At 45.9% G+C, this 12080-nt stretch overlaps 4 protein-coding genes across 7 annotated transcripts; 1 reads left to right on the top strand and 3 right to left on the bottom strand.

Annotated features, from left to right (window-relative positions):
- Positions 1-2: 2 nt before the first annotated feature.
- BDCG_01868 (F-box domain-containing protein) lies at positions 3-4931 on the top strand. Of its 3 annotated transcripts, none has more exons than XM_045417414.1 (6): positions 3-188; positions 243-387; positions 462-572; positions 644-765; positions 841-1369; positions 1422-4931. In XM_045417414.1, the coding sequence occupies exons 2-6, from the start codon at positions 358-360 to the stop codon at positions 2142-2144; spliced, it is 1515 nt and encodes a 504-aa protein (XP_045279803.1). In that variant the 5' UTR covers positions 3-188; positions 243-357; the 3' UTR covers positions 2145-4931. The 3 variants fall into 3 exon arrangements, with proteins under 3 accessions (XP_045279803.1, XP_045279802.1, XP_045279804.1); XM_045417413.1 differs by having other exon boundaries at positions 253-387; XM_045417415.1 differs by having other exon boundaries at positions 7-148.
- Positions 631-5924, bottom strand: BDCG_01869 (indoleamine 2,3-dioxygenase). Its single transcript, XM_045417416.1, has 6 exons — positions 5175-5924; positions 4104-5071; positions 3718-4040; positions 3498-3658; positions 3131-3433; positions 631-2984 (listed from the first exon to the last, which is right to left on the bottom strand). The coding sequence occupies exons 2-6, from the start codon at positions 4586-4588 to the stop codon at positions 2712-2714; spliced, it is 1545 nt and encodes a 514-aa protein (XP_045274233.1). The 5' UTR covers positions 4589-5071; positions 5175-5924; the 3' UTR covers positions 631-2711.
- Positions 5925-6308: 384 nt separating this feature from the next.
- On the bottom strand, positions 6309-7891 carry BDCG_01870 (uncharacterized protein). The gene is made up of 2 exons (XM_045417417.1): positions 7083-7891; positions 6309-6970 (listed from the first exon to the last, which is right to left on the bottom strand). Exons 1-2 carry the CDS (start codon positions 7551-7553, stop codon positions 6395-6397), a joined length of 1047 nt encoding a protein of 348 aa, XP_045274234.1. The 5' UTR covers positions 7554-7891; the 3' UTR covers positions 6309-6394.
- Positions 7892-8273: 382 nt separating this feature from the next.
- BDCG_01871 lies at positions 8274-12067 on the bottom strand. 2 transcript variants are annotated; one of them, XM_045417419.1, is made up of 5 exons: positions 10536-12067; positions 10410-10430; positions 10239-10296; positions 10108-10167; positions 8274-9988 (listed from the first exon to the last, which is right to left on the bottom strand). In XM_045417419.1, exons 3-5 carry the CDS (start codon positions 10239-10241, stop codon positions 8690-8692), a joined length of 1362 nt encoding a protein of 453 aa, XP_045279806.1. In that variant the 5' UTR covers positions 10242-10296; positions 10410-10430; positions 10536-12067; the 3' UTR covers positions 8274-8689. The 2 variants fall into 2 exon arrangements, with proteins under 2 accessions (XP_045279806.1, XP_045279805.1); XM_045417418.1 differs by having other exon boundaries at positions 8274-10014.
- Between the last annotated feature and the right edge of the window lie 13 nt (positions 12068-12080).

Raw genomic sequence — 12080 nt, forward strand, 5'->3', positions numbered from 1 at the left:
CAGATCATTCAAGCCATCTAACTCCTGTCAGTCACTTACATTACCAGTTGTGGCAAGTCATCTCAGTTAGCATATCATTATTATATTTATTGAACATGCCTCAAGGAGACGCGAATTCTCTTCAAGTTTACGGACAATCTCAATACCGGTATGGCAACTTTCACAGAGCACTTGCTGCATTTAGCCAGGCAAGTATACGTGCGATCACCGATATGGATGATAACCATAACTAAATTCCTTAGGTAAAACCAGGCATTGAAAATTGGGGGAGGTGACACCGTTGGTATTTTGGACAATAGAGCTGCAACTCACTGCAAATTAAAGGCGCCTAATGCGGGCCTTCAGGATGGCAGACGGATGATCGAGGAGAATAAAACTGACTCCCGGGTATGCTATTCTACAAACTTCTTCCAACTACAAATAATGATACTCAGAGCAATCATAACTAATTTTCCCTTCAGGGATATTTACGTACTGCCAAAATTCTCCAGTTGATGGATAAACATGAGAGAGCGCTCCAGACTTACCATTATGCCCTTCGTATATTACCATCAGATGACGCTGGCCGTCAGGTTCGTTAATTTCCTTTGCACTACGAATTTTCAATCTTTTCCATGGCGTAGCGGGCTAATCTCTTGCATAGCAAATCAAAAAATTAGCGGCAAAGTTAGAAAAACGATTTAAGCAGCCCATAGATTATTTTGCTCTCTTACCATTTGAGCTAATGTCCATGATATTAGAATATTTGGATCTAAAGTCCCTCCTGTGAGAATCCCCTTTTTTCTCGTTTATTTTCTCTCTCATTGTACCTCCCGACTAAACTAGCATGATGCTACAAAGTTCAGCACTCCGGGTTTCTAAGCATTGGAATATGGTGTTAAATTCGCTCCCCAAGTTATGGACCCATCTTGACCTCTCAAAAGCCAACCGACCCATCTCTCTCAAATCAATTCAGGTGTTCTTACGCAGATCACACTGGAGATTGACTCGCGCCTCAATAGCCAATCTTCAATCAGTCGATTTTCCTAAGCTTATGGCCGGGTTACAAAAGATTCCTTCTTTAGAACACCTGGAGCTTCTACCAGGCTTCTACCCGAAATTCGAATTTGCGCCAGTTTACACTCTCACTAGTCTAAGAACCTTAGTCTGTTCAGCAACATCCGAGATGACATTCTCTGATTTCATGAAGGTTTTATCGGATTGTCCGTTGCTTGAACGGGTCGAGGTTCATATCAAGCCTGCGCCGCCTAGTGACTACGAAGTGTTTCCTGCTAAACTTCCCAATCTGCGGTCACTAATCGTCCTTGGATGCCGTCACTATAGACATCCACATGATGTTTCCCCACTAGATCTACCATTTCTAAGAAATGTACTTAGCCCCTGACTCCGCATTCCATCTCAGGTACTAATTTAAAGTCCAGGCCACTCTATTCGATATAACCCCGAATCTTGAAGAGTTATACCTCATCCACAGATCATGTTCTACAACCTTGAGGATGAGTGACGTACCAAAAATTTCGAACCTGCCAAAACTCAAGCGTCTCGGGCTTCTAGGCATAAAATTCAACAATTACCCTAAACTACCCGAATCTATTGAACACCTCTCATTATCCATGAGCGAGTATGACCCCCCAATCATCCTACCAAGCAATACCATATCAGCGATGACACCGAATTTAAAAAGCCTAATTCTCCAGCGCTTCCAATACGATGAATTGGGTACATTTCTTATTGCTCTCACTCAATCGAAACCGTCCCTCACAAACCTTGATCTCGAGGGATGCCACCTACATGTAGAAGACCTACTGATAGCGATGATGCAAGGCAACCTAGAGAATCTCATGTCTCTAAACATCAGTGGCCTGGCAGAAATCGATGACAAGATTATCACAAACATAATCGACATGGTCCCTAATATCAAGGAACTGGACATTTCCCGGACACAGGTGAAAGAACACAGCGTGAAACGGCTCCTGGATTGCGATAAGTTGAAACTTGAAAAGCTTGTCATTCACAAGATGGAGACGCCATTTAGTAGGGATTTCATTGACTATGCCAGGAGCAAAGGGGTTGAGATTCCACCACCTATAAATCTGGAAGGGCGAAAACGGGTTCCTATCCCTCCAGCCTCACCGCGTAGATAATAGGACGAAATCTTACATACACCCCCGCCTTCATTCCTTTTTGGTCTATTCTAGGAGATACGCGTGGTTGAACTTGGGCTTGTTAACTGCATGACCTGCCAGAACTTGAAATCACTTTCCCAAGCATGCTGCGATTCACCTTTCAAGAACTTATCTTGAACGCCCTCCTTTTGGAAAGTGAAAATGCTGGTCGGCCGGCGCTCTGCAAGAAGCTAAGGTAGCTATGAAAGGGCTTGTTGCCATGTGGCCCAAACGACGAACACTGCGAAAGAGAACTCGTATTCCCATGTTCGGCCTTTTATCCTCTCTTTAAGTATATCTACCTCGTTCATACAATTATCCTCTAGCCAAGGAGAGCAAATATACGGCAAAAGAAGGCCCACTCATAGTTGGATTGCATTTCTTGAAAGCTAAGTTCAACGAAAAGGGGAAACCAAAACCTAGTTATTGAAATACCGAATGCCGATCGAACGATATATCACCCGACATTACCAGTAACACATTTCCAAGCCACAAATAGGCGCAAGAATGGGTGTTTTAAGACATAGAAATTATCCCATATATAATTCATACACCGCGCTCCTGGCACCATCTAGCGACCTCTCTGTCTAGCTTATTCTTTTGATCACGCACAAGCGTCATCATCTCTTCTGTCTGAGCTCGATAGTAGTAGAAGGACTCCAGCTTCTCGACCTTCTTCTGCTCAGAGGGAGCCGCTCCGTTCTGGGCACCGTTCGTGCCGACGACAGTAGGGAGATCCTTGCTGGTAAATGGAGCGACATACTTGTCGTGAATTGAGATCATGAGATCCAGTACCGCGAAAAGTTGGTTAGGAAGCCACTGCAATTGATGGTGTTAGTTTCAGTCACGACGTACGTCATAACTGAATGTCTAGGTTATTGCGACAGGATTGGAAACGGAAAGAGGGAGCGCGTTGATATATATGATTCGTCAGAGGTTCATGCGATAACAATTACTTCACGTACCGTGATAATTGGGCTTCCGCCAGTTGCTGTTGGATATGGCGTTCGCTTAATGATGTACTCTCGCGTCAACAGCCAATGCCTCCATCTGAAACTCCGGACATGGTCCAGGGCTTTCAGGTACAATAGTACTGTTTCCGCGTCTTGGACGGCAAATTCTTGAACGCCAACCTCCTCTGCCTTGGATGCCACATGTGCCAAAAATTGACGGTGTGGAAGCGGACGGTAGGCGCGGAATTCATGTAGAATTGTCGTCAATGGTGTAGATGGCATTTGAATTTGGAGAAGGTGGTCAAGTAGCGGAATCTGCATGAAGGGCAACTCAGCTATAAAATACCCAGAGCATTAAGTGGAATCAAGGGATCTTTACCATGCTATCGTTAGCGCCACTCTCTCCACGGAAGTTTAGCGGCTTGTTATCTAAGACGCCTTCATAGACGACGCCATTTGGAAACATTGCCTGAGATGTGATACCAAAGATAAATACGCGGAACGAGAGGTAATCACTAGGCTTGGAGTTCTTCCACATATCTATTTAGAGGGTTATGAATGAATGCTTTGCTTCATCGAGTGGGAGCAATACAACTTACCTTCCATACAAGCTTCAACTTTCGCCATCCCCTTGAGAATTTCCCTGAAGGCGTCATTAACTTCTTCCCGAGACGAGGGTTCTTTACTTTCCTCCAGCTTGTTGAGTATGCGGACAGCGCCACTGACTAAGGCAGCTGACTCCTTTACCATATCAACATGGGTCAGAATGAATCCCGCTTCGGAGCTTTTGGGATCAAGTCCACGCTCAAAAGCACGAATGAGCCTAAGATTAGAGTACTCTAACCCCAGTGAGGGATCAGCAGTGGTATAGTTAAACAACGCATAAGAAGCTGCGTACGACATGAAGGGCGGTACGTCGAGGCTTGCAAGAGACAGCGTTAGTAATAATAAACAAAATATGGAGAATGTCAGAGTTACAACCTACATCTCGGAGCATCGATAAAGAGGTCGTGCGATACACTTCGGCAAAGTATCCCGGCCAAGCCCATAACCGCCAGCAGGGTCTTTGGACCATTTCTCATAGCACGGTTCTAGTAAGTAAGCAGAGCAGACGAATGTATAATCCCTGAATACAGCTGTGATCATAAATCTATCCGGTTTACCATCCTCTGTGAGGAGCTTATCCACCTCATCAGTAAGGTCAGGAAGCTCAGCAAGGACAGCTGGGCCAAGCTCATAAGTAGCTAGGAGGCCAGGTGACCCGTCTGCCTTGACGACAGGCAGGCGAGAAGTCAAAGAGTCCAATGCCTTGAAAGCATCAGGCAAGGTTACAGGAGGAAGCTCGAAAGGCAAGAACCCCGATGAGGTGGTGATGGTAAAGGGGTCGATGTCTCTCGAGAGCTTGTCAGGGGTGTCGAATAGGTGGGGGAAGTGTTCCAAGGTAGAACAAGGTGCTTCAGACTTCTTCATGGTTACTTCAGATGATAGTTGGCAATATATCTTGTCGATCAATTGTGACAAGGTGTACTTGGGGGTGGAGGTGAAAAGGGGGAATGAATATATGGAACCAAAGTACTTGAAAGTATAATAGACAGAGTCTAACTTAAAAGGGAAATTTAATTGATCAACAACAGAAAATAAGCAGAGAAAAGGGAACAATGGAACGAAAAGGTGCTTTCTTGAGGAACAGAAAGACAGTCAAAACTGCGGGAGATGGTGGCGGATTATATACTTCATGAGGCCGGAATTGATACCGGCCTCGCGAACCACTATTACGAAACGGATAAAGAAGAAACGGGGATCTAAGCAGCAGGCTCATATCAGGTGATGTGACCTTGTTCGGAATGGGTTATGCACCTAGTATCAGAGTAAAAGCATCATATTCAAGCCTCCCAAGGTGCATAACTGGTGGCATCATGGCCTTCATCAACACAGCAGAGGCGAGGTTCTGCTCTTGAAGGTTTGACTGAGGTTAGAAAAGGGTTAAGACGCTATTCCAGTTATGGCTAGGCTGACCCTAACCTCGAAATGGAGCGTAATTTGTATGCACACATACCTAAGTTAAGTTTCTCTCTGAGTCACTCAAATAGGCAACGAGGCAGTCAATGTGGAAATGCTATTCTCTTGATGGCTTACACCCCATTTTGTTCCCGGTCGCCTTTCAACTTTTCAGTGACAATTCGAGAGTCCATCCAATCCCTCCCCTACGCGACATGATCTGCCCAACCTGGCAAACAGGATGCATCAATGAATCAATGCAAAGATGTGGAATACAGCTTTACATGTCTTGCATGTATATTTTGCTAGGCAGCGTATCTGCAGATGCAAACTTCTCTTAACCCCGAAAGCTCGTCCAAATATTTATCTCTCCAGGATCACTGGTTGCCAGTTCAAACCCGCAGCTTGGTAAAGGTGCCATTTCAATCCAGACCAAAGGAGACTTTACAGAAGCATCGAATACCCCTTACACACCAAGTCTAAATCGATGCAGGCTTATTCCACCTCAAAAACCAGGACTATATCCAGAAGATTTCGGCAGCGATTGCCCTCAGACGGACATGATGGAGATCAGAATTGAAGATTGTCCCAGCGAATTTTTCCGTGAAATGGCTGAAAAGCAATACGGCGTAGGCATGGGTCAGCCAAAGATAATTCATAACTACGTATATGAAGATATATTACCAATCTAGGGTTTGATAGCGAGGGGCGAGCTCAGGCCCAGGCTGTTCCTTTGCCCTCTTCTTACCAATCATATCCATCACTCGGATCAGTGAATCCCATCGAGAACAAAAAAAGAAAAAGAAAAAAAATCCCGAAAAGGGCCCCACAAGGTACCGTTAACCTAAATTTAAGCACAAAAGATGGCGTTCCCCGCATTTCCAGGGTTTGCTTGGAGCACTCCCCCGAGGTTAGGTGGGGGTTGGGCGGCAAAAATTCCGGCCTCCGTTGATATCCGCGCCAACAGCAATTTCGGCCAACCTTCCAAGGAATCAAGCAAGAACTCTCCACACCAATGAGCGTCCGCCCTCTGACACTGCATCTTCGGATCGAATACTGGAGCAAAGTTTGGAACCTTGCAAGCACCAGGTTTACATAAGACAACAGGCTTCTGCTATGAAAGAACTTGACGAAAACCATTATATGCAAAGCAGCCATGAACCGGAAAGCCATAGAAACTGGATGTGGTATGGGGGCTGGTAGAATTATAAAGCCCTAAGGTATCATACTATTTATTAAATTCGATAGGTTCACCAAAAGTATCCTTGACTGATTATCTCATAGAGCTGAGACAACAACGGCTAAAGCTACACATAACAACGAAAGAATCCAAATTTGCAACGGGACAACCGTTGATGCTGACGATGAAGGGTCTACCATCCCACTTTCAATGCTCGTATCAAGACATATTGTTACATTCGATGGCCCTCCCGCCTTCTTGCATTGCTCGTTAAATGCTCTGTCGAGCCCTTGATCACTCTTGGATGTATTGTGGTAAATCGCGATAAGCCTGATGGTCAAAAATACATCGGTTGTGCTTGGTGCACCGCTCCACTGTCCGCCGTCTGCCCAAACGTTCAAGTACGCATGGCCCGGAGCGTGTGGAATCCGCAGAGTGTTTGAATGCACCTGTGTTGAGTTCTGGTAGAATCTCAACTCCTCCGGGGTCCAATCAAACCGATGTCTTTGGAAGGAGTTCAGCAAATCGTTGTCGCGTAGTGGAATCACTTTCGTGGCATTGCTGATGACTTGTCCATTCTCGTCCAGAGCGGGGTGTGTTGTATAGTGGACTGGAAACCAATTTGATTTGAATTCCCTTGAGAGAATTTCGATATCAATTTCGTTCTCGTCGTCCTGTCTTCCAAGAACAACTCGACCCAAAGAGTTTAGCTTGTGCTTACCCTCCCTCTCTAAATATCATATTCTCCAAAAGAAAAGTGAAGAGAATTGAGAAATAGCTACTCACACGATACCAAAAGAATGCGCCACAGCTTCCACCTTTCGCATTTTCCAGCTTCAGCTCAGCCCGAAAACTACCGTGGATAATGTCGCCGTTCTGGCTGGCAATAGAAGCCACACTCACTTTTCTTTTCTTCGAAGCTTGTTCTTTCGAGTACCCCTGTTGTCGCAATACAAGGTTGCCTTCACGGAGGAAAACGTTTTCTTTTGCATTATCGATCGCCAAAGGTTTCACCCAGCCTTTCGGAGGAACACCCCAGTCCTGAATGACCCAATCCTTTATGAAATCCGGATTTGAACCGAGCCTTTTCGACGGTGACAATGTGCTGAAATTGTTGTATATAACATGTGTGAAGTAATCTTTTGTGTCGTCCATGGAGAACCCGCATTCGCAAGCTGCGTGGACCAAACTGATTTCTAAGAAAAGGAACACGACGAAAAAGACCATTTCTTCGAACCTGAATAATCGTCGTTTCATCTTCGGAGGTGTTATCGTTGACTCTTAGCCAAAGTATCTTCAACCCCGCGAGTACTACCCCATCGGCCGTTTTACCCAAGCACTCCAAAATGAAAGAATGTCCTGTGAAACGCACGCGTGCCAGGCTACTCAGCCATGTATTTTCACACTCAAAAGGAACAAACGAAAGAATTCTTCACTGGTTGCAAGGCTTCACGCGGTTTCTGTGGAGTAAGTAGCCTTATCAAGTCAGGACTGAGGAAATAGGTTTTTCGGCAAAATTAACCAAAAGGATCGGCGACAGCGTACGGGATAATGCTATCTGCAATGCGGGTATAATCTTTCAAAGCGAGCATCTAGTATTTAACTAGTGTTTATCTCGTCGCTTCTGCCGTGTTTTCACATAAACCGCGGCCAAAGCTTTGAAATTCCCGTCTAAACAAAGAAGGAACCACCGACCAACCCAACTGGGATGGTGCCTTCCTTTCTCAGCTGATCGAAGAATTACCAAGATCGGATTGTTGGGTATTAGTAGCCCATCATGGGTCGCTCCTTCCCAGATAGTGAATGTCCCTAGCAAGCAAGATCGGCGTGAGCCTCAACTCGGCAATATTTCAACATGCTCAGTTGATGAGTTTCGAGTTTCTGGATTAAATTGACAGCAAAACAGCCTACTTACCTATCAGCGACGTTGGATTAAAATAAATATGCAACCGCATGCAGTCAGCCGAGTGGTATGGCTAAGAATTTTAGGAGGCCGGCGTTGGTTGGTGTTGGTGTTGGCCCTTTGAGTTGGTCCTTTTTTCGAGATGTGGAGTTTTCATCACGAAATTTAAGGCTCCTCGTCACTCTCACATTCATCTTGAGGTTCGTTTTTGTCATAAATATATGTACAAAAGGGTATATACATCGTTCTTCCTACTATATAACTATATAACAGAGTACCTGCATTCAGCACGTTTCGTGATTTGAAGCCCGCATGGGGGTATGTTTCATTGATAGTGGCCAAATTGGTTATCGGTCAGACGCATTCTTCTGCGTTAAAGGAATTCCCTCGTCCGAGATTCTTATCCCAAAAATCGTGGTTCGAGGCATCCACCAACTAGTGACCAATTTGGATGAACCGAATAGCTTCTATAAGCCAACAAGCAAAGAGCCTAAACGGCAGATGGGGGAACGATAATTGAGTCAGGCTCTGGTCTATTTTGAGCAGTATCATGGGAATTTGACGCCGATGCGGTTCCCACAGATGCAGATACCTCCTGCCGCTCTCCCTCTCCTTCCCTTCCACTATTGGGTTTCTTTTTTCTTTTGAATATATTTCCCTCCGTCCAAATAGCGGCCGGCACCGCGCTGACGCAACACATAATTCCAAGCGTGAGCGTCATCACACCCCATCCTGCGCCCTCAACAGCATATCCGCCCCAAAGTGGGCCAATAATCAGCCCAAGAGCGTACGTCAAATTCCCTAACCCAAACGCCTGTGCATATGCCCCCTGTTCTCCATAATGTGCGGCGTTCTCTCGCATCTTCTCCTCGACGGATAGGACGATTTCGATCTGTACTGGGACTTCAAACAACATTGCCAAGCCGCCAGAGAAAGCGAGGAGAACGCAGAAAACGATCTTATTATACAGGGTATTCTGTGTCACGATGCGGAGTAGAATTACTGGGATCGTAGTGAGGAGGTATCCTATAGCGACGTACCAGCGTGTTCCATGCTTGTCGGCCAGCCAGCCTATGGCAGGAGATATAAAGGTAGGAATAAGGACTGCCAGAAAAACGAGCCCGGCACCAGCAGAGTCCCAGTGAAATGTGGAATGAACGAACAGGGGGATAGTAGCCTCGAAGGCTCCAAATAATATGGCTAAAACTGTGCAGCCCCAGAGAGCCATGACAAGGCGAATCGAGCTTAGCACTGTAATGAATGGTGGTAGGTAATGGACCAAACGAGAAATCCTACTCCCCCGAGGCTGAGCAACAGTGAAAGCTCTTGCCTCGTCTTCTTTTTGGGACACCTTTTCAGGCCCTTCCAGTTTTTGGGTAGAAAAATGCTCCCGAGCTAACTGCAGACCTATTGACGGATCCCACTTTTGCGCAACTCGAGCTTCAATCATGACGAGCCGAAAAACAATATCTGCCCCTAGGAAAATGAAGGCGGTAACATATACCATATAATACCCCACTTTCGCATATACAATGCCGCCTATCAATGGCGCGCTGATCGTTGCAATGCTTCGGGCGGCGACAATCGTTCCTAAGTGCGCTCCGATTTCCTGTGATCCAACTCTATCCGCCATCATTGCCAGTGCGATGGTCCACACAACTGCACCTGACAGGCCCTGTAGGATTCGGGCGACTACTAACAAGGCCAAATTCCTTGCGAGTGCGAACATCACGGTTGCACCCGCCAGGAGCAAAAGGCCAACGATGAAAGGAACCTGGCGGGCTTTGGTCTTGTCCGCCCACCACCCACAAAGGGCTAGAAAACATGTCAGCCATGAACATGAGCATGGAACGGGTACTGGTGTGGGTATCTTTTCTCTGGCATGGAAATGGAATCAGAGACACTAACGCGATCCAACGAGCAAACCTCCCGCATATATGGTAAGGAGAATTGACGTCCATTTTTGCGCTACGGATATATATCTATCTATCAGCCACGGCACAGGTTTTCGGATGGGAAGGGAAACGGGAATTGCTCACCATCACTGGGATCAAGTCCAACCCGATAACTAAGCGCGAACGGTATCACCGGCACGATCTGATCAAGTTTTCCCCGTCAGAGCGCTCTCTAAACTCCAGAGTCATCCATCCAATTGTATCCAACTATATTGGATCCAAAATTTAAGGAAATCAAATGAGCCAGTAGCGTACCAATGCATATAGGAATATATCCTATCAACAAGCAATCCAATCGGTTAGCCAACTAGTTTAGTTCAGTCGAATAGGCGGGAACTTCCGGTTGTCTAGAACGATAAATTTGCGTTCATCCACACATACCGCAAACACCGAGAATGAGCACACCCAGAGAATAAACCACTTGGACGAGCGGATGTGCAGCCATTTGGGCGGGTTCTTATTTTCCCGCCATGGCCATGGCCATTGCCATGGGATGGCATCTGGGGAATTTGGCCGTTGCAGACAAGCCATCTATATGCTGGGAGGGATTTTCTTAATGTATGTATATGCTATCTCTCCCCTCTCCCTACCTCATAGAATGGTGAGGTAACTTGATAATCCGAATCCGGAGGGAGGTATTATCTCATCTGTGGAACTTCGTACTGTAGATTAGGCGTATATATATTTATACAACGGACGGCGATATAGGAAAGATATATATGTACAGGAAAAGGGAGGGTGGTATCTAAATATTCATCAACTAGTCAAAGTCCAAGAAAAAAAAATTGAAAAGAAATTGAAAAAATTGACCTAATGGGGGGAAAGACTCCTCCTTAGGATAAATATCATGGCTAGCAGGAAGCCCCCGTATAACCTCTAGTTTAACCAGCGGGTCCGCTCAACTCTCTCCCCGGGTATGATGTATCCAAAGGGCGGTTGGGGAATTGATTATTAATATTGGATCGAAAATAAAACAAATTTGCCCATGTATGTACGGAGTATACTTACCGTACCGTACCACGATGAGCAAAATATTCCAATGGATCTCTCCCCTCTCCTCCCTGAAGTCTCGGCTACGGTTTGGATTTGAGTGAACGAATACGCTTGAACGGGGGTTTCCTTAAGTTAGTTCAGTAGTTATTATTTAACTACAGTAACTACATAACTACCTAGGTAATTAAGGACCCTTACGGAGCGAGCTACCTTAGGTGCAGTGCAGTGCAGTGTTGTTCTCGACCCTAACGACCCAACTCTAGACTCGGAACTCAGTCGGACTCAGACGCGGACTCCGCTCGTCCTTGATTAAAGTGCAGCAGGAGGGAGGGGAGGACTGGTTGGTCGGGAGCCTAGGCGCCCGGGGAGCCGGCGGGATAGCGGATGGGGTCGTCGTCCATAAGTTAGTTTGTCCTGGATCATAAATCTAGGTAGGGTAGTGGTGGTGTGGTGTGGTGCTGGGGTAAACGCATACATCTAACGAACGAGGGTGGTATGATAGATTGCTTGGTGAAGGAGGAGGAGGAGGAGGAGAAGAAGAAGATGATGATGACAGCAACCATGCAGAGACCAGGGCAGGGAAGATATTAAGATATCCAAGGGCCAAGAAGCTCGGGGGTTTTGTTGCTCTGTAGCATTATTGGTTGAAGGTAAACAGCGTCCGCAATTCAATGAGGCAGCGAAGTCAGAGAACGATGAATAAATGAGAGGAATTGTAAAGTTATACCTAGACATATCCCCTCAGTTCTCAAGAATTACAGTAATCCTCTTCTCTCATTTACCTACCGTTCGTCGCCTCTTTAACTTCCATCTTGCAGTCAAACTCCATGTAGCTGTCCTCTTAAATCTTCATCAATCACTCTTTGAGTTAGTTGAGGGTGAGTAATGGATGCTCATCTACCCATGTACTGATCAAAATCCAGGAACAAGAAA

This window comes from Blastomyces dermatitidis (genome assembly GCF_000003525.1).
Source record: "Blastomyces dermatitidis ER-3 genomic scaffold supercont1.2, whole genome shotgun sequence".
Classification (NCBI taxonomy): Eukaryota; Fungi; Ascomycota; class Eurotiomycetes; order Onygenales; family Ajellomycetaceae; genus Blastomyces; species Blastomyces dermatitidis.

Excerpts from the sequence above, each read along its gene's own strand:
- BDCG_01869 (XM_045417416.1), bottom strand. The coding sequence starts at position 4,588 with ATGAAGAAGTCTGAAGCACCTTGTTCTACCTTGGAACACTTCCCCCAC. Across the intron at positions 4,041-4,103 it reads CTTTATCGATGCTCCGAGAT|CCTCGACGTACCGCCCTTCA; the intron begins GTAGGTTGTAAC and ends GTCTCTTGCAAG. Across the intron at positions 3,659-3,717 it reads AGTTGAAGCTTGTATGGAAG|ATATGTGGAAGAACTCCAAG; the intron begins GTAAGTTGTATT and ends CCCTCTAAATAG.
- BDCG_01871 (XM_045417418.1), bottom strand. The coding sequence starts at position 10,685 with ATGGCTTGTCTGCAACGGCCAAATTCCCCAGATGCCATCCCATGGCAA. Across the intron at positions 10,297-10,409 it reads ATATATTCCTATATGCATTG|ATCGTGCCGGTGATACCGTT; the intron begins GTACGCTACTGG and ends AAACTTGATCAG. Across the intron at positions 10,015-10,107 it reads AGGTTTGCTCGTTGGATCGC|CCCTTTGTGGGTGGTGGGCG; the intron begins GTTAGTGTCTCT and ends CATGTTTTCTAG.
- BDCG_01868 (XM_045417413.1), top strand. The coding sequence starts at position 96 with ATGCCTCAAGGAGACGCGAATTCTCTTCAAGTTTACGGACAATCTCAA. Across the intron at positions 189-252 it reads CACTTGCTGCATTTAGCCAG|GCATTGAAAATTGGGGGAGG; the intron begins GCAAGTATACGT and ends AGGTAAAACCAG. Across the intron at positions 766-840 it reads TTGGATCTAAAGTCCCTCCT|TTCAGCACTCCGGGTTTCTA; the intron begins GTGAGAATCCCC and ends GATGCTACAAAG.
- BDCG_01870 (XM_045417417.1), bottom strand. The coding sequence starts at position 7,553 with ATGAAACGACGATTATTCAGGTTCGAAGAAATGGTCTTTTTCGTCGTG. Across the intron at positions 6,971-7,082 it reads GCGCATTCTTTTGGTATCGT|GACGACGAGAACGAAATTGA; the intron begins GTGAGTAGCTAT and ends CTTGGAAGACAG.